The sequence below is a fragment of the Rhinolophus ferrumequinum genome, chromosome 16 (genome assembly GCF_004115265.2).
Source record: "Rhinolophus ferrumequinum isolate MPI-CBG mRhiFer1 chromosome 16, mRhiFer1_v1.p, whole genome shotgun sequence".
Taxonomy (NCBI): Eukaryota; Metazoa; Chordata; class Mammalia; order Chiroptera; family Rhinolophidae; genus Rhinolophus; species Rhinolophus ferrumequinum.
In genome coordinates this window covers 46,803,849-46,831,777 of record NC_046299.1, presented here as the reverse complement: position 1 = coordinate 46,831,777, position 27,929 = coordinate 46,803,849, and the positions used below count along the sequence as shown (strand labels likewise).

At 37.0% G+C, this 27,929-nt stretch overlaps 1 protein-coding gene across 3 annotated transcripts in view; it reads right to left on the bottom strand.

Annotated features, from left to right (window-relative positions):
• Positions 1 to 27,929, bottom strand: part of MYPN (myopalladin) — an 88,374-nt gene that overhangs the window by 47,067 nt on the left and 13,378 nt on the right. For all 3 annotated transcript variants that reach the window (XM_033131060.1, XM_033131059.1, XM_033131061.1), the window contains 3 exons: positions 25,304 to 26,203; positions 5,326 to 5,501; positions 2,602 to 2,650 (listed from right to left, as the gene is read on the bottom strand). In XM_033131060.1, the coding sequence (XP_032986951.1) occupies positions 2,602 to 2,650; positions 5,326 to 5,501; positions 25,304 to 26,202 (1,124 nt within the window). In that variant the 5' untranslated portion in view covers position 26,203. The remainder of the gene's footprint in view (positions 1 to 2,601; positions 2,651 to 5,325; positions 5,502 to 25,303; positions 26,204 to 27,929) is intronic.

The following is a 27,929-nucleotide window of genomic DNA, read 5'->3' as shown; positions in this document are numbered from 1 at the left end:
TGTACAGGGGAAATTATTTTAGTTTTGTTGTGGAGAAGAGAGAGAATCTGACAAGAGGAAGAACCATGGTCCAGACAGGCTGGCAGCCCCTTTAGTTACATGGGTCCCACTATTGCTAAAGGTATCAGCACCCAAGTATGTCAGGAAGCAACAAAGCACTGGACTTAAAGGGATCTTGAGGTCTGCGATGTGGGCTTCTCTCCCATAATCTATGGAGATTGGTGACCGATGACAGAATGGGCTTCCCTTTTGTTTAGATGTCACCTCTGTCTGCCTTAGCTTTCTCATCTCAAAAATGGGAAATGGTCATTTTTCGCTCATGGGATTTTTGTGAGGGTTAAATAAGGTAATTCATATAAAATGCTTAGAGCAGTGTTTAATATCAAACACTATGTGTATCTATATATCCCCGGAATCTTTGCACAACTGTGGAAGGGGAAAAAAGACACCTAATAATAACTGATTGAATTTTTTTCCAGCCAGACAAGATGGGGGGGCGGTCTCAGAAGCAGAATTATGTAGTATCACAGAGGCTGTCAGTGGCCCTGAAGTATGGCTACTCCAAATAAAGACTGCATTTCCCAACCTTCATTGGAGATCAGTGGGTCACATGACTTTCTGGTCATGAGATATGAGGGATCGTGATGTCAGAGAGATGACCTTAAAAGTGGGGTAGGGCATGCCCTTTATTTCTTCCAGTTTTAGACTGAGGAAATTAGGCCACACCTTAGAATGAGATGAAGCAGAGAACTAGAAGCAGACTGGAACCCAGTGGAATGTGGAGCGATTTTGCCATCCAAATTCATGTTTTTATGTAACTGAGAAATAAATATCTGTCTTATTTAAGTCATTGTTATTTTGGGTCTCTATTACACAAAACTGAAGCTAAATCCTAACTACTATAAGTAGATTTAAAGAAAATAGACAAATGAGATATTATTTAATTCTGTATATTAAAATTTATACCCATTAGGCTTGTAACCCGTGTTATGAGAGCCTTGAGGAAGGAGTGATAAATGTGCAGTGGAGGGGGGAGTTTATTGTAGAACTTGACTGGGTTTTGAAGGATAAATAGGAGTTTGCCAGGCAGAGAAGGAGCTAGGGCATTTCTAGCAAAGTGAACAGCTTGAACAAAGGGGTTAAATGAACCATACATTGTTTGAGTGAGATGGCAGCAGTGTAGAGAGCCTGAAGTGGGGGAGTGGAAGAGGGGCCAGGAAAGCCTGGTCGATACTCTACTGAATAAGGCTTGGTATGCTATGTCAAGATTTTTAAAAAATGTTGGTGTTCATTTTGTGTTTGATTTTTATTTTAATAAAGATAATAAATTTTTTAAATCAGGAAAATGATAGGATCAGAATGATCTCTTAGAGAATAACGGGTTGTATAAAAGAAAGGAAAAGCCTGGAGCATTTTCCGGTAAGGAGGTGACTGGCATAAAGAGGCAGGAAAGAAGGAGGAGGAACTGGAGAGAGGTCATGAGAATGATAAGGAAGAGAGTTAAAGGGAGAAATCATTTACTCTGGTAAAGGATGAATTTTCATATCTGTACAAAAGCTAAAAGTAAATTATCATCCCAAAGTAGACATACACAAAGGATTTTGAGGAAAAAACATGGTTTCTGTCCTTAAGGAGTAATTACCCTCTGTAGGGGAGGACACAATACACAAACACAGTTCACAATTCTTTAACCAGTTTTCCTAATATTGCCACTTGTTTTGGGTAGTCTCTAGGAACAGCTAGTGTGTCTGTTTCCGGTTCCCATGATTTCTGTCCACAGGCTCCTCTGCCTGAAACACCTTTGGGTGGTGTCCATCTACTGTTCTTTTAAGATTCAGCTCAAGGTCACCAACTCTGCAATGCCTTTCCTTATCTCTCTTTCCCTCCCCAACCAATAAAGAGTTCTTTGTGCCGAGTCCTTTACACTCTACACATAATTATATCATAGTCTGTTACATTTTATTACTCTTACTATCTAAATGCTTGGTTTACTTCTCTTGCTATATTTGCTGTGTATTTACCTCTACTACACTGTGAATCTTGGGAAAGCAGGAAGCATCTGATTTTTCTTAGTACCCACTGCATCTAGGGAAATGTCTGGTGTAGAGCAGGTGCTTAGTCAATGGTTGTGGAAAGTAATGAATAGATGGATGTAATTTTGTTCAATACTTAGTACAATTGTTTAGCAAAAAGATTATGACTTGCCCAGATCACTCATGTATGTGTGTGTGTGTGTGTGTGTGCGCGTGTATATAAAATTTAGGACCACCAGGTTTTGTGTTCTTGTTCTTGAGTACTGTTATTTAGTCAGAAAACATGAATTTTTTTGTAACACTGGGCTGTTTTTTACTCTGTAGATATAAGTAAGGTGATATTTCATAGGTGGTACATCATTTTTTAAATATGGAATAATAAAATTAATCTGCTAGGCAGGACTGAAATAAGCAAAGGAAGTAGAGCTTTCTCCAACTACCCCCAAATTATTATTTATTTTTTTTTTTGAGGTCACAACCTGGAGCCACGCTCTTCAAGTTCTAACCAATTAGCAACTTTCTCAGAATCTGAAGATGCTAAGGCTATCAGATAGAAAATTAGAATTACCTATTCATCTCTTCCTTAGGGTCCCCTTCTGAATCAGAAGAAGAAACCCCTGGAAAAAAAATAAAAACAGACATGAAAATTTTAAGACAACAATTTCTTAAACTGGTTCCTAAGCATTTGAAGACCTATGGAATTTAAGACCTAAAAATGAACTCAGTGATTCCCTACACTACCACCCACTTTTACAGATGAGGAAATAGACCCTAAGTAGTTGAAAGACATGCTCAAGGTCACATGGCTAGTTAGTAATAGAGTTCAAATTAACTGGTCCAAATTTCAAGTGTTCTTGTATATAAAACACCTGCTGATGCCTTTGAACTAACAGAGCTGTCTTCGCAGACATTCTGTGGTATCCATAAATTCTTTTGCTCTTGGCCTACACAGATTCAATAAAAGAAGGGATTACATTGGATTCCAAACATTGTAAGTGTAGGTGGATGCTCTTCCGTCCAGTCCTAATATTAACAAGCCACACTTCATCTTAGGAGTGGGAGAGTTTGAAGCTCTGTTGCCACAAATTTTAAAAATCAGCGATCCAATCTCAGCATTGTTAGCAGAGCTTTGATCCGGATTTACTTCTCAAGACAGTGAATTCCAGGAAGATAAAACAGAGCTAAATTTGGAGGTATTTATTATACTCCAAAAATTTGAGGATGAAAACATACAACACATGTCTATTCATACATTATTCATTATTATTATCATTATTCATGCATCTATTCAATAAATGTTTATCAAATACCCACTATGTACTTGGTACTATATTGGAGACACGAAGAATGAGGCAGTATCAGACTTACAAATCTAGTTAGTAAATGGGCATTTATACCACAATAATACAATATTTAAGTACTGAAACCAAGGCATACATAAGGTAGAAGTGATTATTGTTGATAAAAGTGCTGAAGAATGGTTCCCAGAAAAAAATCAGGGCATGAGATAAATAGAAACAAAAACTTATCATAGATATATAAATAACATAAATTGATTTCTTCCCTAAAATTAGTCATATAAATTTGGTGCTGATGGAAATGCCTGTCCAAGGCTCCCAAATGGTCTCCCTTCTTCTACCCTTGAATCCCTGTGGTATATTCTCACCCAGGAGCCAGAGTGATCCTGTTAAAAGCTAAGTCAGATCACGTCACATCTCTGCTCCGAATCCTCCATAGGTTTCCATCTCCCTCAGAGTAAAAGCCAAAGTCCTTGCAGTGACCTACAAGGACCTGCATGATCTGCTCACCTGCCTCTTCCCACCTGGAGCCCATCTTGAACTTCTGACCTCATCTGATCTTTCTTCCTTGTTCACTCCACCCTGACCACATTGGCTCATCTCTGTATCTTAATTAACACAGGCACACTCCCACCTCAGGGCCACTGCACTTGCCGATTTCTCTGCCTGGAGTGCTTTTTCCTTGAACATACTTGTGGCTCACCGCTTTACATCCTCCAGGTCTTCACTTAATGTCACTTAGTGAGGTCTTCCCTGATCACCCTAACAAGAAGAGCTTGTACACACACCGACATGCTCTTGCGCACGTACACACACCGACACACACACACACACACACACCGACACACACACACACACACACACACACCCCTACCCCTTTTTCTTGCTATTTCTTCCATAGTGTTTATATATACGGTGAGATAAGAGGAAAAATATGTATACTGGTCACTGCCCCTGGTTCCGGGCACAGAGCCCCTAAAACCCTTATATTAATAATTTCCTAAGTTACGAACACTTAGGCCTCCTAAAACTCTTGTAAATTCCTAAGTGATAAGAGCACTAGAAGCATCTTTTGTCCTAATGAGGTGACTCTGGTGGACTCTTCTATGGTTCCTGGATGGGGTTGGTCACCAGAAAGACAAAGTCATGATTACAAGCTTGGAATTTTCAGCCCCAATCCCTATTTCCCCAGAGAGGGAAAAGGGGCAAGAAATAGAGTTAATAATTGATCATGCTTACATGAGGAACTTAAAATCCCAACAGTGTGGGGGTTTAGAGAGCTTCCAGGTTGCTGAACTCCTCCACATTGGGAAGATGACACATCCCTACTCCACAGGGACAGAGCTCCTGTTCTCAGGACCGCCCAAGACCTCGCCCTATGTATCTCTTCATCTAGTTCATCTGTATCCTTTATTGTATCCTTTAATACACTGGTAAATGTAAGTAAGTGTTTCCCTGAATTGTGAGCCACTCTAGCAAATTAATTAAATCTGAGAAGGGGGTCATGAGAACCTCTGATTTGTAGGCACGTCAGACAGAAATTATGGGTAACCTGGGGACCTACGCTTGTAATTGGCATCTGAAGTGGGGTGGGAGCAATCTTGTAGGACTGAGCACTTACCCTATTGGATGTGCCACTATCTCCAGGTAAATGGTGTCACAATTGAGTTAAATTGTAGGACATCCAACCGGTGTCATTGAGAATTGCTTGTTGGTGTGGGAAACCCCCACCCCCAACACACACATGTTGGAATTGGTGATCAGAATAATTTCATATATCTATCATATTTTAATTAATTAGTTAATCAATCTCATTTATTTTCTATTACAACGTAAATTCCATCTGACCATGAACGTAGTGATTTTTGTCTATTTGATTCACTGCCTTTACCTTCACTGCTTAGAAGAGTGTGTGGTAGAATAGGCCCTCAGTGAATATTTACTTATTATAATATATGTCTTACAAGTAAGTGCCATTGTTCATGAGCATTTACCTTCTATGTAAATCTCAGCAGAAGTTGAATCTGTCCCATAGATATTAGAAGCAAAGCAGGAATAGCGTCCTGTGTCCTCTTCAAAGGCTTCAGCAATGGTCAGTGAGTGCAGATTTCCTGCCTGGACAATATGAATGTCTGGGGAATTTTCAAGCTCTTTGCCTTCACAGTACCACCTGCAAGGAAGGTAATACGGGACATGACTGAAATGTGAGAATTAATAACATAGATGGCTCCAGATGTTCCCTAAGAGGAAAACTGCCAAACCTAAAGTTAGAAAATTAAACAATCCACTATTAGGGTATACTTTGATTGTAACAATGAGAAGAGCTGGCAGTATTCAAATAACAAGGACACTTTACTCAGGAAATTAGAAAATGACTTCTATTAACAATGATACAATTGAGTGGCAGCCTGTTGAATCAGTTGGTTAGAGCGTGGTGCTCTTAACAACCCGGTTGCCAGTTCGATCCCCACATGGGCCACTGTGAGCTGCACCCTCCACAACTAGATTGAAGCAACTACTTGACTTGGAGCTGGTGGATCCTGGAAAAACTTACTTAAACAAATAAAAAAGTTAAAAAAAAAAAATGAATGTTACAATTGAGAAAAGATGAATGAGAAGGCAAATACAGCCAACCATGCAGTGAAGGGTCTTTGAAAGGAACTTGGCTTCTTCTAAAAAGACTTTCAGCTTTCTACGTTATACTTTAAGCAAGTACTACTTTAACTTATTTAGAGAGAAATCTAAGGGATAGTAAAGATTCATTAAATCGAGTGCATTCATTCTCTACTATGAAATTGCATCTGACCTAGCTAAAGGAAAATTATTTTGTTAGTTACTTGAGTCATCAGAGTAAGTAGGAGAGGTCATATTCTCTCAGGAGTGACCCAACACTAGCAAATAACCTAAGTTAAGAATATCTGTATAAGTTATGGTATTTATTTTAATTCTATATACTTGAAGTTAGAAATTTTTAGTATAACAGATCTCTTGGCCAAAAGTTTACACAGAGTAGCACATGAAATAATGTTTAAAATGTGGAGGTGCATAATAAGAGAAAAAGAAACTAAAACTACAGGGAAATAAACATTCTCATGTAACAAATTGGCAAAGGTATAAAAGTTTGACTGCTCGCACACACTGCTAGTAACAATGTAAAATGGTACAATGCCTATGAAAGGAATAAGGCAATACCTTCCAAGATTACAGATTCATTTATCCTTTGACCCAACAAACCCACTTGTAGGAATCTACCATAGAGATGACAATTATACAGGTTACTCAATTAAGTAGCAAAAGATTGGAACAACCCAATCACTGGTGGACTGATGAAATAAACTGTGGTACAGCCCCATGATAAAACACTATGTAGCTCTAAAATGAGAATAAGAAAGATCAATATGTGCTGATGTGAAAAGAACCCCAAGATGTATAGTTAAAACTTTAACAGTAAGGTGCAGCATGGTACATATAGAGTATTAGCTTTTGGGGGATTCTCTCTAATCCCCCATCATCATTTTTCTAAAAAAGATTTTTATTAAAAAATATAGCTAACATACATTATATCAGTTTCAGGTGTACACCATAGTTGTTCAACATTTATATGCCTAAAGAAGTGATCACCATAAGTCCAGCAACCATCTGACACCGTATGATGCTATCACAACATTATTGACTATATTCCCCATACTGTATATTAAGTCCTGATGACTTGTTTTATACCTGGAAAATTGAATCTCTTATTTCCCTTCACCTTTTCCCCGCTTTGAAAACTTTTTCAACTACAGTTATCATTCAATATTATTTTAATTTCAGGTGTACAGCATAGTGGTTAGACATTTTTATAATTTAAGAAATGATCACCCTGACTAGTCTAGTATTCACCTGGCACTGTACATAGTTATTACCGTATTATTGACTACATTCCCTATACTTTACTTTACATCCCACGACTGCTTTGTAACAACCAATTTTCTTAATCCCTTCACCGTTTTCACCCTGTCCACCAACTCCCCTTCCATCTCTCACTCCAAGAAATCTAGTATCCATCTGACACCATACATAGTTATTACAATATTATTGATTATATTCCTTATGCTATGCCCTACATCCCCATAACTACTTGTAACAACCAATTTGTACTTAATCCTTTCCCCTTTTTCACCTACCCCCGCAACCCCCCTCCCATCTGGCAGCCATCAAAATGTTCTCTGTGTCTACAAGTTTGTTTCTGTTTTGTTCATTTGTTTATTTTGTTTTTTAGAGTCCATATATAAGTGAAAGCATATAACATCTGTCTTTCTCTGTCTGACATACTCCACTCAGCACAATACCCTCCAGGTCTATCCATGCCACCGCAGTTGGAAAGAACACATTCCCTTCCATGGCTGAGCAATATTCCATTGTATACATATGTACTGCCCCCTCTTTATCCATTCATCCGTCAGTGGGCACCCAGACTGCCTCCACATCTTGGCCATTGTAAATAATGCTGCAATGAGCATATGGATGCACATGTCCCCTTGAAGTAGTATTTTGGATTTCTTCGGATAAATACACAGAAGTGGGATTACTGGGTCCTTCTTTGTCTCTTGTTATAGCTTTTGTTTTAAAGTCTATTTTGTCTGGTATAAGTATGGCTATTGAAACTTTTTTTTTTCTTTCCATTTCTATTTTCATGAAATAACTTTTTCCATCCCTTTACTTTCAGTCTGTGTGTGTCTTTCAATCTGAAGTGAGTCTCTTGTAGGCAGCAAGGGTTTTGTTTTCTTTTAGGTTTTGTTTTCTTATCCATTCAGCCATCCTATTTTTTTGATTGGAACATTTAATCCATTTACACATAAAGTAATTGTTGATAGATATGTAATTACTGACATTTTATTCATATGTATTTTTTTATTATTATTTTTCTTAATCTTAAAGAAGTCCCTCTAACATTCCTTGTAATATTAGTTTGGTGATGATGAACTCCTTTAGCTTTTTCTTGTCTGGGAAGTTCTTTATTTTCCTTCATTTTTAAATGATATCCTTGCTGGGTACAGTAGTCTTGGTTGTATATCTTTGCTTTTCATCACATTGAATATATCCTGCCAATCCCTTCTGACGTGCAAAATTTCTGTAGAGAAATGAGCTGACAGTGTTATGGGAGCTCCCTTATAAGTTACTACCTAACTGGAAAATAAGGCCTAGCATGATTTTTCAGGATGCTCGTAATATAAAACAAGCCCTATCATATTTCCCTGAAAACAAGACCAGGTCTTATATTAATTGTTGCTCCAAAAGACACATTAGGGCTTATTATATATTACAAGCATCCTGAAAAATCATGCTAGTGTTTATTTTCCGGTTAGGTCTTATTTTAGGATTCTCTCTTTGTCTTTAACCTTTGCCATTTTAATTATAATGTGTCTTGGGGTAGGCCTGTTTGGGTTCATCTTGTTTGTGACTCTCTGCACTTCCTGGGCTTGTTTGTAAGTATTTCCTTCACCAGGTTAGGAAAGTTTTCAGTCTTTATTTTTTCAAATAGGTTCTCAATCCCTTGCTTTCTCTCTTCTTCTTCTGGTATCCTTATGCTGTGAATGTTGTTACACTTGATATTGTCCCAGAAGTCTCTTAAGCTATCCTCTTTTTTAAAAATTCCTTTTTCCTTTTCCTGGTACAGTTGGGTGTTTTTTGCTACCTTGTCTTCCAAATTGCTGATTCGATCCTCTGCTTTATCTAGTCTGTTGATGATTCCTTCTAGTGCATTCTTCATTGCAATAATTGTATTCTTTACTTCTGACTGTTTTTCTTCGTTTTTTTTAATGGTTTCTATGTCCTTTTTTATGATTGATACCTCTTTGTTGAACTTCTAAGTTCCCTGGGCACTTTTATAACCAGTATTTTGAACTCTGTCTCTGGTAAGTTGCTTGCCTCCATTTAGTTTAGTTTTTTTTCCTGGAGTTTCTCCAGTCCTTCATTTGGGATGTATTTCTCTGTTTCCTCGTTTTGGCTGTCTCTGTGTTCGTTTCTATGTTGTAGGTAGATTGGCTACATCTTCCAGTCTTGCCAGATGGCCTTATGTAGTAGGTGCCCTGGGGGGCCCAGTGGCACAGTCTCCCTGGTCCCCTGGGGTGGGTGCTCCAGGAGTCTCCCTTGTGTGGGCTGTGTGTGTCCTATTATATTTGAGCCTTGATTGCTCTTGGCATATCAGTTGGTGGGATTGACCCTCAGACTGGCTGTGGGGTTTGGCCACATCCACAGCTTACAGGCTGCTGTGCAGGGGCTTACCCCACTAAGTGGGATTTGCCCCAGTGAGCTCTGGTGCCCATTGAGACTACCATTTCAGTGTGCCACTTGTGTGGCTAATTGGATGGTGCTCTGCTGTAGTTTGAAGCCAACCTCCAAGTATGTTGATTCTGGGGCATCTTGGGAGGGGCTCCAGTGTAGGCCCAGGTCGGCAATTTCCTGTGACCAGCCGGGGGGTGCCTTGTAGGAGCTACAAAGCAATTCATGGTTGGTTGCTGCTTGTGCTGGACCTGGAGGTGTGTGGGAGAGGCCATGCTATGAACTGAGGATGGCTGCCACCAGTACCAGGTTTGGGGCAGCTCCATAAAAAGCCAGAATACTCTGAGGTCTGCTGCCAACTGCCAGCTCCCATAAGGTTCAGCTCATGTAGTATGGAGTTGGGTGTGGCAAGGTCTCAGTGAGTCACCAGGGTGGAGCAAGTGGAGCTCACCAGACCAATTCAGATTCAGATTTGGCCATGAGCATGGGGGAAGGGCTCAACACAGGGAACATGGCAACTGTCCTTCCAGTCCTTGCCCTGCAGACACACAACTCAGTCTTTCCTTATGTCTCTTATGCCCCCCGAGTCACTGTCCCTCTGCCGGAGCCCAGGGTAAGTGCCTGTGAGCAAGTCTGTGCAGGTGCTTTAAGAGGACATCTGGGTTTCCCCGCAGCCTCTGTCCCATCCAGATGGTTGGAATCCCCATGGTTCCTCACAGCCAGATGTTGTGGGGGCTCCTCTTTTCAGTACTCTTGGCTGGGGACCCTAATGTGAGGCTGGGGTCCCTTGCTTCTCTGTGGGGGAAGCTCTGTGGCCAAGAAATCCCTCCTAATTTTCATCTGCCACATGGAAATTTGGTGCCAGCTCATTTCTCATCTCCACCACTCTTACCAATCTCAATGTGGCTTCTCCTTTATATCATTAGTTATAAAACTACTGTTCAGCTAGACTTCAGATGGTTCTTTAGGTTGATTGTTTTATAATTTAGTTGTAATTCTGATGTGTTCGTGGGATGAGGCAAGCACAGCCTTTATCTACTTCACCATCTTGTATCTCTCTCCCCCCACCATCATTTTTAAAGCAAGATTTTAAAGGACATTTAAGAAAACTCACCTATTTGACCACTTCCCAACAGTCAAGCTTTTCTCTACTGTTCCATATGTCATATTCACCCCTATATGTTTTTCTCTCTGAGATTCTCTTCCTCTGCCTTTCAGCTACTGCAAATACTGTAACATCAATCAGTTTGGCTCAGATACACAAAGTACTTCCTACACAAAGTACCTTTACCATAAATTCTCAATGGTTGTTACTTTTTCTAACTTCATATTTTTAAAAACCTGTACTATGTGATAAAAAGTGTGATTACACACTGTCCTGTATTAGGCTGTATTTTGGGAATCTGTCTTGTCTCACCAATTTCACTAGATTGCAAATTCTTTGAAGGCAGGGGCAATACCTTATATGCTCTTGCAGCATCCATGCTGCCTAGTACAGTGCTCTATATATTCTCTCCTTTGGCCATCTTATCTCATCCCATAGTTTCAATTATCACTTCTGTTTGGGATAATATCAATATCTGCCTTTGCAGCCCTGACTTCTGGGTCCCTTCTCCTATCATTCTCCCTTCACTATGGTCTAACTACATTGGTCTTTTTCTATTCTGTGAACACATTGAACTATTGTCCATGTTAGGATTTTTGTACTTCCTGAGTTCCTCTTCTCCCAGATTTTTACAAATACAGATCCTTCTCATCAGGCAGGCCTCAGCTCAAATGTCACCTCCTTAGAGAGGCCTTCTCTGACCCTCTTTCTAATGTAGCCACCCTGATCCTCAGACATTCAATCACGTTACCTTTTTTTGTTATCTTCAGAACACTTATTATTATCTGAAATTACCTTATATATTTATTTACTTTGTTATTGTTTGCTCCCTTCACTACATTGTCAAGTTCGTGAGAGAACCTTATCAGTCTTATTCACCAAATAATCCCAGCACCTACAACAGTACCCTGGCACATGGTAGGTCCTCAGAAAATGTGTGTTGAATCTGTTGAAAGATCAAATGATGGAAAGAATTAATAGTTAATATTTTGTAAGTACTTTGTTATTTGCTTCATCAAATTCTATGCTAGTCTTTGATCTGTTGTGGCAGCAGTGGTATATGCAGCTGCTGAAAGGGGTTTATAAATTTCCCAAAGCATAAATCTCAACAAGACCCTGAGGAGCTTGTATGAACAAACTCTCAGAGCTTCTGTAGTTCTAAACACAAATAGTGAGCATCCAATCAAACATGACATCTTGATCAAGTGTGTTTATCTTTACCCCCGTCCTAAAATTTCCCTAGAATGAGAATAAAGGAATTTTAAAAAGGTATAAAAGCACAAGGATGAAAAGAATGGAAAGGGAGATGACAGCAGACCTGAGACCTCAAAAACTTTTTTAAGTTAGTAAGCAGATTGAAAAACCAAGAGAGTTGAAAAATGTGAAAACCAAGTGCCTCCTTGGGGATGTCAATGAAAGAAGCCAATTTGTGCATCAGAACTCTCCAAGTTTGAGAATTTGGAGATACAAGTTTGGGGTTGTGGAAACACACTAACAATGAGGAAGGAGACATGAAGCTTAAAATAGGGTAACTGATTTCAAGTTTGGAAAATGAGCCTTTAGGTCCCCACAGTAGTCACATCTTCTCTTCTGAGCAGTTAGGAAATGCCCCAGAATGCAGGTTGAGTTGCTGGCTGTGTAAGCGGCTGCTCCATATTGGAGCAAGAGGAAGAAGGGCTTTAGGAGGTGTTTCTCTAGGAAAAAACAAATGTGCCTGATGACTGAACTGCATGGCACGGAATATTTAGGAGATGGTTTTAAAATGTATTGGAGAATTGAGACACATTTGTGACGGGACACAGAATTAAGCACATAAAAATAACAAGACAGCAATCAACTCCCGGTTAAAATAAAAAGTTATGTGAGCAAGAAGATACTCATTTTAGCCGGCTGGGCTTGTTAGTGAATAATACATAGAAACAAAGAGGTAAACATTAAAGTTTTTAAAACAACAATGTGCTATGATTATATTGAGCCAATGAAGGAAGTAACAGTGGAGGTGCTGGTTTAGTGAACAGGTGCTAAACCCCCATCTTCTGCAAGAGGAAGTCAATAGAAAATAGCTAACATCAGCACAGCAGGCAATAGTGGGATAAGCACATTGCAGTCGTTCTCAAAGTATAGTTCACTTTCTGTGAAAACAAAACTATTTTCATACAATACTAAGATATTATTTCCCTTTTTACTGTGTTGACATTTACATTGATGGTGCAAAAGCCACAGTGGGTAAAATTGCAGCACAAATTAAGGTACTGTCAAAATTGACTAATGGTCATTGTGTTCTTCACCACCAGATTCACTTTTTTTTTTTTAATCCTGTTTTACTTAAAAAACCCTTGATGAAGCAGTAAAAATCTTTACTTTTATTAAATGTCAACTTTGAGTCCACACCTTTTTAACACTCTGGGTGGTGAAATAGGAAGTAGCATAAAGCATTTTTACTGGATATGGAAGAGCATTTGTGTGATTATTTTATAGGCACTTACTGCATGAAACAGTATTTTAACTTGAAAGAGCAACTGACAAATTATGGTTATTCAGACTTGGAGATTCAGCAGTCATTTTCTCAAAAATGGAGGAAGTAAGCCTGTCAGTCCAAGTAAAGATAGCTCATAACATTTGTTGCCAATGAAAAAATTTGAGCTTTCAAGGAAAAGTTAGAGTTTTGGAATACTTGTATCCCCCACAGTAAGTTTAGGGACTCCCTATACTTAAAGACTTTTTGATGAAATCATTGATTATATTGATAAATGTGATTTATAAAAATATCATATAATAAAATGAGTCAACGTTTGGAAGATATATATTACTCATTTTCCAAATGACCAATGGATGACGTCATCCATTCAAAGTTAAAGACGAGCAAAGGGTTTTAGTATAGGAGAATATAAAATTCATTGCTATAGTTTCAGATACCACATTACAACCAATTTCTAAGAAACCACTGCTAGTTGAGCTTTGATGATGTATCAAACAAGAATAGCTGCATTATATGAAAAGGCTACTGAACTATTCCTCGTGTTTCTAACTATATATTTATATAAGGCTGGATTTTTAAAATTAACTTCGATCCACATGACATATTACAACAAAGTGAATGCTGAAACAAATGTGAGAATCCAGCTGTCTTCTATTGATCCAGACATTAAAGAGATTTGCAAAAAATGTGAAACAATGCCACTCTTCTCACTAAATATTTTTTGAAAAGTTATTTTTCATAAAATTATTTGTTAGCATTTTATTATTGTTATTTAAAAATGAATACATAAATAACTATTTAAAACATGTCTCAGTTTTAATTTCTAATATGCTAATTATAGCTATAACTCACATAGACAAAACCTCTTTTGGGCCTCAATAACTTAAGACTGTGCACAGGTCCTGAGAACAAAAAAAGTTTAAGAACCACAGACATACTCGTATTATTTAGAAATCTAAAAGTAAAGAAATAGGAAACTGCAAAAAGAGTTGAAAGTGGTCCATTCTTTAATATTGTTTGACTTTGTAGGCCGTGTACCTGTATTTATTTGATAAAGCAAATATAAATATTTGAAAAACAAATAAATATCTTTCCTTATATAAACATTATAAGGTTATCTCATTTCTTTAGATAATGTTTCTCTTCCTTACCAAAATGAGAGTGGAAACATCTATGAGCAATTGGACAGCCAGAAGGTGATAGTGGAACCGGTTCAAATGCCCAAACTCTGTCAGAGCGTTTTGTCCTTCCTCAGCTGGCCAGGATGGCTTTAGCCACCCCCAAAGAACAATCAGTAACTGTCACTCTGACTTTAATACCAGGACCCACTTAGAAATAATGCACTGGTCAGGCTGCCTTCTGAGAAAGTATTAAAATTTACCCAGCTACCCCGAAGACTTTTGAGAATAAGGAGGAAAACATACTCGCTTCAAATGTCCATCCATGTTAGGGAATGCTTTCATAGAAACGCCCTGGCCCAGCTACATGTTTTTAGAACGCCAAATCCTCATGACACTTACAGAATGGCAATGATTCATGGCTCAGCAGAAATGAGTCAGTGATCTGGGGAAATGGGGCAGGTCCAGATGATAAAGAACTCACCTTTAATGCACTAAGGATAGCTTGCCAGATCTGCTACTTTGGCTAGCTACCAAGCCTAGGAATTAAAACACTGAAGAGACACATTTTTTAGATTTAACTGGACTTTTGGGTTGCATATTACCATTCTGCTGTTAGGTTATTCTTTTATCTAAAATATGGCTTAGATAAGTATTATGACTCATTGTTTTAGCACATTAATGACTTCTAAACGTAATTTGGATGTGTTATTCTGACTCACCAGTAATGATGTTCATTAAAAGAATGATTACTCAGAGCCTTTCTTTAGCCCTACTCCAGCTCTTCCAGTGTTCCTGCCCACCTCCTATTGTTGACTCTCCTAATACCATGTTTGTTTCCTTTACAGAACCTCTATATCACTTATAATTACATATTTATTTATAAGTTTATTTTTTTAATATCTCTCTCTCTCACTGGACAATAAACATTACAGGGTTTGTTTTGTTTGCCACTTGTTTATCTGGCTCCTAACCAGATATGGCACATCATAGCTGCTTCAAAAAATGTTAGTTGTATAAACGTTAAATGAATGAATTCAAATCAGGATTATTATAGCCTCAAGTTTGTTTTGTTTTCATTTTTCAAGAAGGCTAAGGGTCTAGAAAAGATCTTTCCTTGATTGTCTGTAACCATCTTCATCTAACAATGCCTGATCTCTTAAGTGTAGCGTGTAAGGCCTGAAACAGATAAAAGGTAGTATGTTTACTTACTAACATTTTCAGCTCTCTCCATGCATCAGAGTGACTCTTCATATATAGAGTGCAATGGAGTACAGGGGACAATAAGATAATAGCAGATGTTTTCTAATAGGACTCAAAGTTATGTTGGATTTTGTGACACAATTTGGTGTTTTATATGTCCTGTTTGACTGTTACTGAGTTAAACAAGTATTCATATCCAATGGCTATATTCCAATCATGGGAGCGTGGGGGCGCAGGTGGGAAACATTTATCTATGCTTAAAATTTTATTAAAATTTGAGTTCTTCCAGGTGGTAACATCTTGGTAACTTAAGAAAAGCATAAACAAGCATTTGGCTAATATAAAATCACCAAGACTACCCCTTACTACATATTTTATTTTTATTTTATTTTTATTTATTTTATTTTATTTTTATTTATTTTATTTTTAATTTTATTTTTATTTATTTATTTATTTATTTATTTATTTATTTATTTATTTATTTATTTTTTAACGAGGGCACAGCTCACAGTGGCCCATGCAGGAATCGAACCAGCAACCTTGGTGTTATCAGCACAATGCTCTAATCAACTGAGCTAACTGGCTATCCCTACATAGCCAATTTTAGACATAACAAAAGGGAGGATTAATAAATGCGAAGATGAGTATAATTCCAAAAAAAAAATTTTTTAAAAACTAAATACTTTGGACAGGGTTGACTAGAACTTTTATTTTCTCCTTCTAGAATTCCTATCTTTTCTTTTCTCATAGTACTTATTACTAAATTACTACTTTATTTACTTCTTTATTAAATAATATTTTCTTATTGATTTGTAAGACTTTTAAAAATATGATTAGGATTCTTATTATATGACATATGTGTTGTGAAAATATCCTCCCACAATTTGACTTGTCTTTTTATATTTTTACAAGGTAGTTTTTGATAATAGCTATTCTTAACTTTAGTGTCAAATTAATTAATTTTTTCTTTATGGTTTTGGTTTTTATAGTTTACTTCTTTAATATATTTACTGTTTATTTCTATTTCCTTCACCTCATCTTGAATAAAATATGGCAAGAAAATTTTACTTTATTTACTGATGAATCCCAAGTGCCTGGAATAGTTTCTGATGCATAGTGAGTACCGAATAAATTATTTTGAATGAATGAGTAAACAAATGAATGTATTAAATTTTCTAGTTTTGTTGTTGATTCAATGTACTTGAATCTTTTTAATGTTACGTATTTTAAATTATAGTTCTTCCTTCTGTTTACTATGTTAATCTTTCTTTCAGAACAAATTCTTCTATTTGTTTAATTTGGAGCCTCTTTCATGGTGTTGATTTGTTTATCCCAAAAATTCAGGTTTTGCTTAATATTATAAAATCAATATTCTTTACCATATTAATAAAGAACGAAAATCATGTAATAATCTCAATAGATCCAGAAAATATGTTTGATAAAATTCAACATCCATTTATGATTTAAAAAAAATCTTAATCTTCTTAAACAAAAGGAACTTACAAAATCCTACCTAATGTTAAAAAATGGGAGTCATTCCCTTTAAAAACATAAACAAGATCATAGTATCCAGTATCACCACTTCTATCCAATGTTGTACTAGAAGGCTTAGTCAGCTCAACAAGGCAAGAAAATGAAATATAGAAAGGAGGAGGACCACCACCCCCCCCAAAAAAAATCTATAGATAAATTATCATGAATGTAGCAAGGTTGTTGGTTAGAAAGGCAATATACAAAGTCAATTACATTTCTATACATAACAAACATAGAATGTAATTTTTCAAAAAGGTATTTATAATAGCATAAAAATGAGATGCCTATGAATAAATCTAATCAAAGATTTTTAAGACTCCAAGAAAAAATTCCAATCTTTATTGAAAGACATTAAAGAATACCTAAATAGATAAATACACCAACATCCTGAATATAAGGCCTCAATATTTTAAAGATGTCAAATTTTCCCTAAATCAATCTACCAATTCAATACAATTCAGAAAATCTTAGATTTTTAAAAATTTTTGTGGAACTTGACAAGATGATTCTAAAATTTATATTGTAGAGCAAAAAGCCAAGAATAGCCCAAAGTCTTTTAAATGAAAAAAGTGGAAATCAAGAACTATTAAAAATCTACTGTGGGACGGCCTGGTAGCTCAAGTGGTTGGAGTGCTGTGCTCCTAAAGCCAAGGTCGCCAGTTCGATTCCCACATGGGCCAGTGAGCTGCGCCGTCTACATCTAAGATTGTGAACAACAGCTTTCCTTGGAACTGGGCTGCCATGAGTAGCCGGAGGTAGGCCTGTGCTGTCAGGAGCAGCCAGCAGCCAACGTGAGTGGCCAGCAGCCATCGTGAGCAGCTGTGGGCTGCTGTGTGCTGCCGTGGGCTACCGTGTGCTGCCATGAGCGGCCGGTGGGCCAGCGTGAGTGGCCAGCAGCCGGGGAGAGCTGCTGTGAGCTGCTGACCAACAGTCAGGTGCCTCAGCCGAGGGGAGCACACGGCTCAAAAAACCAGCCTGGGCCAGGGAGCTGTGTCCTACACAACTAGACTGAGAAACCATGGCTTGAACCAGAGTGGTGGGGAGGCAGTAGAAGGGGAGAAAAGAAATCTACTGTAGTGAGACAAATAAGCCAAGAAAAAGAATACAGAGCCCAGAACTAGACCCACACATTTATGGAATTTTGATTTATGATGGAGCTGGCATTATAGATCAGTGGAAAAAGATGTACTTTGCAATAACCTAGAGCAATTAGTTATCCAGTCTTAAAAAAAAAAATTGAAACAGGTCCCTGTTTTATACCACACACAAAAATCAACTTTAAATGGATTAAAAGCTTAAATGAGAATGACAAAATTATAAAATTTTTAGAAGGTAATATACAAGAATATCTTTATGACTTTGAGATTAGGAAAAAAATTTTAATTTAGACGTAAACTATAAAAACCAAAACCATAAAAGAAAAATTAATTAATTTGACACTAAAGTTAAGAATAGCTAATTATCAAAAGGTACCATGTAAAATATAAAAAGACAAGTCAAACTGTGGGAAGATATTTTCACAACATATATGTCATATAATTAGAATCCTAATCATATTTTTAAAAGTCTTACAAATCAATAAGAAAAATCATTTCTTACAGTCAATAATAAGAAAAGAAGAAACAAACTGACAGAAAAATGAGTGAAAGATGTAAACAGACCCTCCATAGAAAATGAACACTGAATGGTCAATAAACGTATTTTTAAAAATTTTCAACTCATTAGTAACTATGGAAATGAAAATTAAAATCATAACAAGATAATACTTCATACCCATCAGATTGGCAAAAGTTTTTAAATCTTATAATATCCACGTTGGCAATGATGTAGAACAACCAGAACTCTTATACAATGTTGGTGGGAATGTAAATTAAAACAATTCCTCTGGAAAATAATTTGGTATTATTATAAAGTGAAAGTTGTACATACTCTGCCAGCAATTCCATGCCTGGACACACTCATGCACTGGGAGAATATATTAGAATGTTTATAGTAACATTGTTCATATTAGGAAAGAAACTGGAAACAACCTAAATGCACACCAATAATATATTCCTCTAGTCTTACAGTTAAATACTATATAGTAATGAAAACAAGTGAATTAGAGTTATGTGCAACAACATGGATATACTTTTTAGGGAAAAAAATAATTCAAGTAGCAAAAGAATATATATATATATGATTTCACTTAAAAAATTTTTTAAAACTTGTAAAACTTACTAATATCCTTTTTGTAAAAAACAATTTATTATGGAAACTCAAACATACACAAAGTAGAGAGACTGGTATAATGAACCCCATGTATACATCACTTAGCTTCCACAATTTATCAGCAAATGGCAAATGTGTCTCTTATATTCTCCATATCTCCCCACCTTGGATTATTTCAATGTAAATCCAGGATTTTTGTCATTTCACCTGTAAATACTTCTGTACCAATATTGTTTAGGGACATAAATTAGCTGGTTTTTCATCTCAAGACAGATCCCACATGCTATGGTGAGATGACTCCAACAGAAAGAGTCTGTGAGGGTTGTTCTATTGGAGTAGGGACTGAGGAACAGGTGCTAAAATGTTAACCGGAGATTGCAACATCTGGGTCAAGGACTGAGCAGGGGAATGTCCCTCTAGGTTAGGAGATCTCTGAAGACACTGCAGAAATGCTCTGCATAGAAACAAACAGCAGTTTGTTAAAATACAGTTGTATAGGCCTCACCCCTACAGACCCTGAATCAGTAGGCCCAAGGTGGAACCTGTGAATTGGTATATCTACCAAGGTCCCCGTGATGCTGACACTGCTGATCCAGGGACCTACTTTTAGAAGCCTGTTCTAGGAGTCCTTCAAAATCTAGACCCTGGACTTATCTCAAACCATTTCCTCTTCACTCTTTATGTTCTGGTGGGTGCTATCACTTTCTTCAATTCCTTTAAATCAACAATTGTCTTGCTGCCTTAAGGGCTTCTAATTTGCTATTCCCTCACCCTGCCACACTTTTCCCCATACCTCATTTTGCTAGGCTAACTCCTAATCGTCTTTTATGTCTCAGCTTATATATCACTTTTCAGGAAAAACCTCTAATCTACTCACAAGATTGGGTTCCTTTCCTCTGTGCACCCTTCTTTATAACATCATATTTATAATTTCTTTGGCACATAATTTTTATGGAATTTTTGTTTATTGTCTGTGTTCCTTACTAGACTCTAAGCTCTGTGAAGGCAGGGAATTTTTCCTTTTCACTGCTTTAATCTTAGTACCTATAATAAAAACTACATGGCACATAATTGACACTTAATATTTGTTGGATTAATGAATGAATGAATGAAAGTATCTAGATTTTCCCAAAAGGAAGACGAAAAAGCCCCTAAACAATGTTACATAATATTTTACATTATAATCATATACACAATTACCTGTAAAATTTTTAAGAATTCTCCTATGTCATTTAAGATATAGATATCTTTCTTTATAGCTAATTTATTTCCTCAGCACACTACTCAAAGACGTGAGTCCAGAAGTATCAATAGCAAAATGTAACAGCCAAAGCAGACATCGACATTTATAAAAGGTAAATTTGTGCTACTTCAGGAGGTTGTGTACAAGCAAACATATTAATAATTAGTGTGACCCAGCTGTACATTCCTTGGAAAAGAGTTTGGAATCAGGACACAAAAAGGGATCATGGCCATTTGTTGTGAATTTCTGCAGACTCTCATCTGTGGATAACTCATGAATGTGTTTCATTTTCTAAAACAACAACTCCAATGAAGCTAAGTCCAAGATTAACAAGCTTTCAAAAATGCTAGTGATGGGCAGCCGGATGGCTCAGTTGGTTAGAGCGCGAGCTCTCAACAACAAGGTGTTCAAATCCCTCATGAAATGGTGGGCTGCGCCCCCTGTAACTAAAGATTAAGAACGGCGACTGGCTTTGAGCTGAGCTGCGCCTTCCACAACTAGATTGAAGGACAATGACTTGGAGCTGATGGGTCCTGGAAAAACACTGTTTCCCAATGTTCCACCCACCCACCCCCCCAAAAAAATGCTAGTGATATAGAATGCCACCCCTACAAAACAAAACAATTTCCACCTATTTAACTTGGAAATCCACAAAGATATGCGAAAGTGATTTTTCAAATTGCTAAACTAGGGTTACAAGAACATAGGTAAAATACTGAATGCACACAGGAACACATAGAAACAAGGTTAGACCTCAGTTCCCAGGAATACTTACATTTCTTACAAAAATAGCAAAAAGGATACTTCTCTTATTGACTGTGGTATTCCTATATGGCAACCCAATATGTTTCACAATTATTTTAATGAATTTTTAAAGGAATTCTCTGGATTAAAATCTGCTCCTGGGTTCTATGGAGATGTCTTAGGAGTTTCTGTGGTGAGCAAGCAGGTAGGGCTGCAGGCTCTTTGTACCCAACCCTCTTCAATCTTAAAAGCACTAATTTTATCTTTTAGAAAAAGCGTGTGTGTAAAGCATGTGTTAGGTAACATGTAACAGATTTATTGTGAGAGAAAAGTGGGAGGAGGCGTTATTGCTAAAAGAAGGTTGGAAAACACTGCTCTGGTCTAGCACTACTAGAAGTTAGTTCCCAGTATTACCTGTATTTTTAGTCTCTTTGTAATTACAGAGATATTGTGTCAAACTTTTCCCAGTGTCCATGTCATTCCTTGGACTGTCCCCAGTTCCACTGCCTTCTCATTTGACCTTCAGCCCTGGATTTCCGACAGCCTGTTGGATATGGTCCCTTCATCCCGTCACACTCAAGTCATCCACCTCTTCCATTTTCTCAGTCTTTGCCAGTGACCCCATCGTTCTCTCAGGTTCCCAGCTGCAAACTTGTGGAGTAAATTTTTTTATTCATCCTTCCGAGCTAGTCAGTCACCAAATTCAGCTTGATTTCTTTCCTCCTAAATATTGCTCACTCACATCTTTTCTCTGCTTTCCCACTGCCCCCACCTCAGGCCCATCAGAGTATTTAATACCTGGGATACCCTCCACAGCTTCCCAAGTGCCTCATGGCTCCATTCATTTCCGGTCTAACTCATTCTTCCAGATTAATTCTACTTAAATTCTCCCTCTATTATTGCTACTTCCCTGTACACAACCTTAAACGGTTTCCAGTTGGTTTTGAACTATTCTACTTTCTTTTCAAGGCTCTTCAAAATCATCTGGCTCTACTCTTCTTTCCTGTTAGGTCAGTCTCCTCCCTGTCACATAAAAATATTATTACAATTTCAGCATCTGGACCTTCATAAGAATGTATTGAGTTGACCTGGCCTAAAACAACCCATCCCTCTGCCTACGTCTTCAATCTTCCCCTCATCTTTTCTCACCTGTTACTCCATGTCCTTCACATAAGCAAGTACTTGCAGTTCCCTGAAAATTTGTCTCCATGCCTTTGCGCTTTCTTGGCTCTTCTACCCTTGGTCTCCTCAAATTAAAGTGGTACCTCTGGTGTTAACTCTTCTTTTATCCTGAACTCCAGGCAAAGTAATCACATCTTCCTTTGAGTCGTCATTGCATGCTATACATACTCTATTATAGCCCTTATTAAACAATATTGTAATGTTTTGATTCCATGTTTGTCTGGTTGAGCTACCCTCCTAGAATAGTTTTAGACTTGGTTTAAAACAAGGTCCCTGACTTCCAATAACTCACAATTGTTTTGTATTCCTGGCAAATCACTTTAGTAACTCAATAGGTATTTGTTGAATGAATGAATGAATGAATGAATGAATAAATTTCTACCTAAATCCTTCTTACTCTTCAGGGTTTAACTAAAACCCCCTTACGTCTCTGAAGCCTTCTTTGACTTTTCTAGTCCTCCATTCCTTCTCTGAAGCCTGATAGTCCTTATGGTTTGTACTATAAAATTAGGATGATTTCTGTAATTGGATAGCAAGGTCCTTGAGGACAGAGACACATTTTATATGTACATTGTCTCTGTCACTACACTGATCACAGTGCTGAGCACATAGTAAAAGCTAAATAAATATTTGCTTTCTGGTTAGAGTTACGTAAATTCTATATTTAGGAAAATAATGACAGCTAATAGTCTATCTGGAAAATTCTAAACTTTTTCTTAATATAATTGCAGTCATTAAATTAAGTAGTAATTCTTTCAGAAAATATTTAGTGAACACCTACTAATTTCCGGCACCAAACTAGTAATGAAATTCTTCCGAAGTAAAATTAGTATTGCTTCATGTATCTTTTTTCACTTTTAAATTTATAACTGGTTAACTAAGTAGTTTTTGAGTGACCACCAAATTACTTTGTTTTTTTGGGGAGAATGGAATCTTATAGTTCTTCTTGGCTGAGTTTTCTTGCAGGAGTACTGAATTCTTTTTTGTATCTGAGATTATTATGGTCAAGAAATGGGGAGAATGGATCCTAAATGATCTGGTCTAATTTTTTTGTTGTTGGTTCGATCTATGCCCAGAAATGAGTGGGTCATATAAGACTAATCTAAGTAACCTGTGAGTATACCATAACTTGAGTGCTCACCAGCTTACTTAGATCCTCCAGGTGCCATTGAGTGGCATCCATCATGTGCTGTGATGACATCTTGCCAGCATTACTAACCAGAGTCCCAGGGAGTGGCATCAGGCAAACTTAGAACAGAAGGGTAGACACTGCCCTGTGTTGTTCAGTGCCAACCCTTTGCTACATTGTAAGCCACTCTCTCACTCCTGCTTTAAATCTAAGTTTCTTGTTTCTTTATGCATTAGTTCACTCATTGTTTCCTAGTAAATACTATAGGCCAGAAGCTGTGTTTGGTGCTCAATATACAAAGGTAAAACAACAGAGCTTCTCAAGGAGGTCATTTGGATAACCAGATAGTTAGGTATATGCCATTGTAGAAATAATATTTAATATTGGTTTATGTTGCCTTTGAAAAACAAAATTCAGTATATGAGTATGTCTTTGGACTAAAATCCCTTGAGTCAATATGCATATATAATTAAAAATATTATTCATACTAATACTATTACCATCCTATAATAGCAATATTTTCTAGAAGAAGTGTTAAATAGTAATGAAGTCATATTCTAGTAGTAATTAGGTGGTGAGGGAGGTAAAGTAGCTCTGACAGGACTCTGGATACCAGTAATTCTCTATAAAAGTAATATGCTTCAAGCACCTTATTCATATATTATTACATTATAGTATTAGAGGTAACAAATGTCACCCTGGGGCTACAGCCAGATTCACATTTTGTGGGGCCTGAAGCTCATCAATATGGAAGGGCCACATCAAAAAATAAAATAAAATTAGAACACAAAATTAGGTATAGCTTATGCAAATAAGGAGCCCTGAACTTTAGCTTCATTTGCTTTCATAGAAAAGCTAATTGGTAGACACATAGAAAATGAATATCCTGTCTACTCATCTGTCATATTAGGAAAAGACTTGGGCATTAGGAAAAATAGTACTCATGCAGCTGATATCAAAATTTATTATAAATATAATACCTGTAAAATGAATCTCTAAATTGATCTTAGCCACAGCCTTATTCTATCTTTATTCTATCAGTTTTTATTCTGTTATTTAGCTTTCTTTAAAATTGAAAAAATACCACAGGTATTCACTGAGAATGGATCATAAATACTTTCCATAGACCTATGCTGTCTTATACCATAGTCATTAGTCACAGGTGGTACTGGGCACTTGACACATCGCTAGGGCAACCAAGGAACTGAATTTGAAATTATATTTAATTTTAATGAATTTAAATTTAAAAAAACTGATGCTCGGTTCAGTTAATTACAGAATTTTTAAGTATATTTGAAACAACTCGTGTATGTCAATTTACTCTTTCAAATATAAATTTTATGAAATCTAAATGCAGATTAAGCATTTCCTAGGAAAATTTAGCAGTCAAATGGAGGGTAAGTGTAGAATTCAACTTAGTAGGATTTTGAAGCCCCACTATAACAAAAAGAATGTAAAATATCATATGAATAATGTTTATATTGATTACATGTTGAAATGATGTTTTTAAAATATTGGTTAAATAGATGTTTTAAAAATTAATTTCACCCAGTTTTTTTTTTACTTTTTAAAAATATGGCTACTAGACAATTTTAAATTGCATATATGGCTAATATTAAATTTCTATTAGACTGTACTGCGTTAGATTCCATTTTTCTCGAAGGGAGTATAGAATTTTTGAAACCACTTACTTAAAAGATAAACTGAGAATCATGGTAGATGGAAAGCAATTAGTAAACATTACTAATGGGACATTTTTACCTTACTTGAGGTGGCGGAATTCCTACCACTATGCAATCCAACTGTACTCTGCTTCCTTCTGGAACTTCTCTGCTCCGTAACTTTTGAGTGAACCGGGGAGGCTGTCCCAGAGGTTCTTCATAGTACAAAGATGAAGGTGAAGACCCCGGGGTGGTGTCTCCAGCAGCTGCTTCACTGGCAGCCTGCTCAGCTTCCCGCCGCTTAGCTTCCTGCTGTTCAAGGGCATGATTCACTTCATTATCCCTACTATCTGCAGGGATAGGGATAGGAACAGAAGATCTTTCTCTTTCTGATAGAGCTGAGAAACTGCAGCTATTTTCCTGCGTAACTTTGTTTTGAGATTCCGATTTACTCTTGTGGTTTTTGCAGGCACGAGGTCTAATCCTTTTGGAGCTATGGGCTTTGAAAAGGGAGGACAGCTCTTCAATGAAATCGGCAGCCTTATTTAAGAATACTTTTTTGGACTGGGCTTCAGAACTATACTGTGGCCTTTTTGCCTCCTGGGGGCTCTCTTTAGAGCTGGTAGGACTTCGAGAGTTATCCTGGCAGAAGTTAGGGTCAAAACTTGATTTAGGTGAGTGTTTCATCTGATCAGAAGAAAGGCATTTTCTAGCTGGAGCTTCATCTCCTTTCTCCAAAGGATCATGATTGATGGCTAATCTTGCCAGATTGACACTTTCATCTAATTCTTCTTGGCTCAGAAAGGCTGAAAGATCTGGAAGGTCATCTTGACCTCCTCCACCTTCAGCAGCTCCAGAAGGACTACCAAAATGGAAAGGGTTGGAAGAAGGCTCTGCTCGACTCCTCTCATTGTTTCCCCGATGTCTAGTTTCTGCTAAATAGCTCTCTCTTAGAAGCTGAGAGATGGATGTAGAAGCTTCTATGCTGTCGTCTTGCATGCTGTCAAAAAATAATCAGAAGTTTGGATCATTTCCAGAGAATAACAAGTCTGTTTATTATAGCACAATGTATTTTTAAGAACTTAAAGCTTGAAATAAAAAATTGCCTAATTTTGATACTTCTACAAAATTTATTATAATGACAAAGATTATTCTCAAGTTGTAAAATGAAGAGGAACTGAGTGAGATTTTATTGAAAATAAAAATAAAAATATAGGTGGTACCACTTTGTTAAATCCTTGAAATACAAGTTCAGTTATTAAAGCTATACTATAACTATAGTGACATTAAGTACAATTTCTAAACATTATTTTAATAATATCTGTATAAGGCTTTTATTTATAAAATGCTTTCATGCACAGAGATTTGCTCTGCATCCTCTTCCCTTTACCCTGAATGTAATAAAATAATAGAAATTAAAAGATATTGAAAACATAACCTCATATAGTTGGTGAAAATACAAACTTGATCTAGATCATGAAAATAAAAAATGCTTTTGGTTGGCTTGTTGTTTATTGGCTCAGTCTGCTCTTGAAAACTATAATGATTTAGCCTGTTCAAATAAGGTATAATTAATTTAATTTCTGCAAAGATATGAATTAGAGCCTAGGTTTTAAAATATCCCTTAAATTAACATTAGGGAAGAGGGGTTATGGGCGACAGGGAAATGAGATGCAAGATAGGACACTTTTCACTGCATTCTCTTTTCCTGACTTTTGAATTTTAATTAAATGAATAAACTAACAATACAATAAGTAAATAAATTTTAAAGTCTTAAGAAAATGGTACAATAACTTTAGTTCAAAGTTCCCTAGACTAGAGATTTTGGTAATGCGAACCAATTTTATATTATTAATATTACATTAGTTTATTTATTTACACACTTACTAGAAGGATGGCAAACTTGTAACCCATAGGTGGTTACTCATCTCTCTCCCTAAAAGATGCAGGTGATTACAGTACTCTTCCCATTGACCATGACTTTCTTAACACTCCACTCTTGCCACCACCAATCAATCAGAGATGGTAATGGAAATGAAGACTACGGTATTTATCATTCTTGTGCTGGGCCTTGTGTGTTAAGACGGGGGATTGTACTGGTGGCACTAATTCTATTTTGAGATTTGGATCTCTGATATAATTTGATTTAATAAGTGTAATTGAGCTTGGGACTTTTTGAAAGCTTTCTTTTCTTCACTTCCTTCCCATCGAATGTTAATGATTCTGCTTCCTATACATTTACTATGCAGTTTCAATGGTTCTGTTTAATTCTGCCATGCAGGCCCTGTGACTTGGGAGAGGTTTTGCATCTGTATGGGATCCACTCCTAGCTCCAATTTAAATCTACATAACAAATGCAAAGGTTGTGATAACCAGCTTAACTGCACCTTCTCCCATCCCAACAGACAAAGCCAAACTCAATGGAAAATTCCACTACAGGCTTCCACTACTGGCCAAAGCAATTTACATCCTGGTTAGAAAATATAAAACTTGAGACCAAACAAAAACTCAACGCAATAGTTTGCAATAGTTCCCAGCAGACTTTGCCTACCTTTCTCTTACTTTAATAAATCTTCCTTCTGTATTTCTACCTGACTCGTAAATTCTTTCACGGCCTGCGAGCGAGCAGACACAATATTGTGCTGGGAAGATTGAGAAGAAAGTAACCTCCTAAATCTTTTCTGGTTTTAAGGTTCTATGACAAAACTTACTTCAGTTCATCCTTT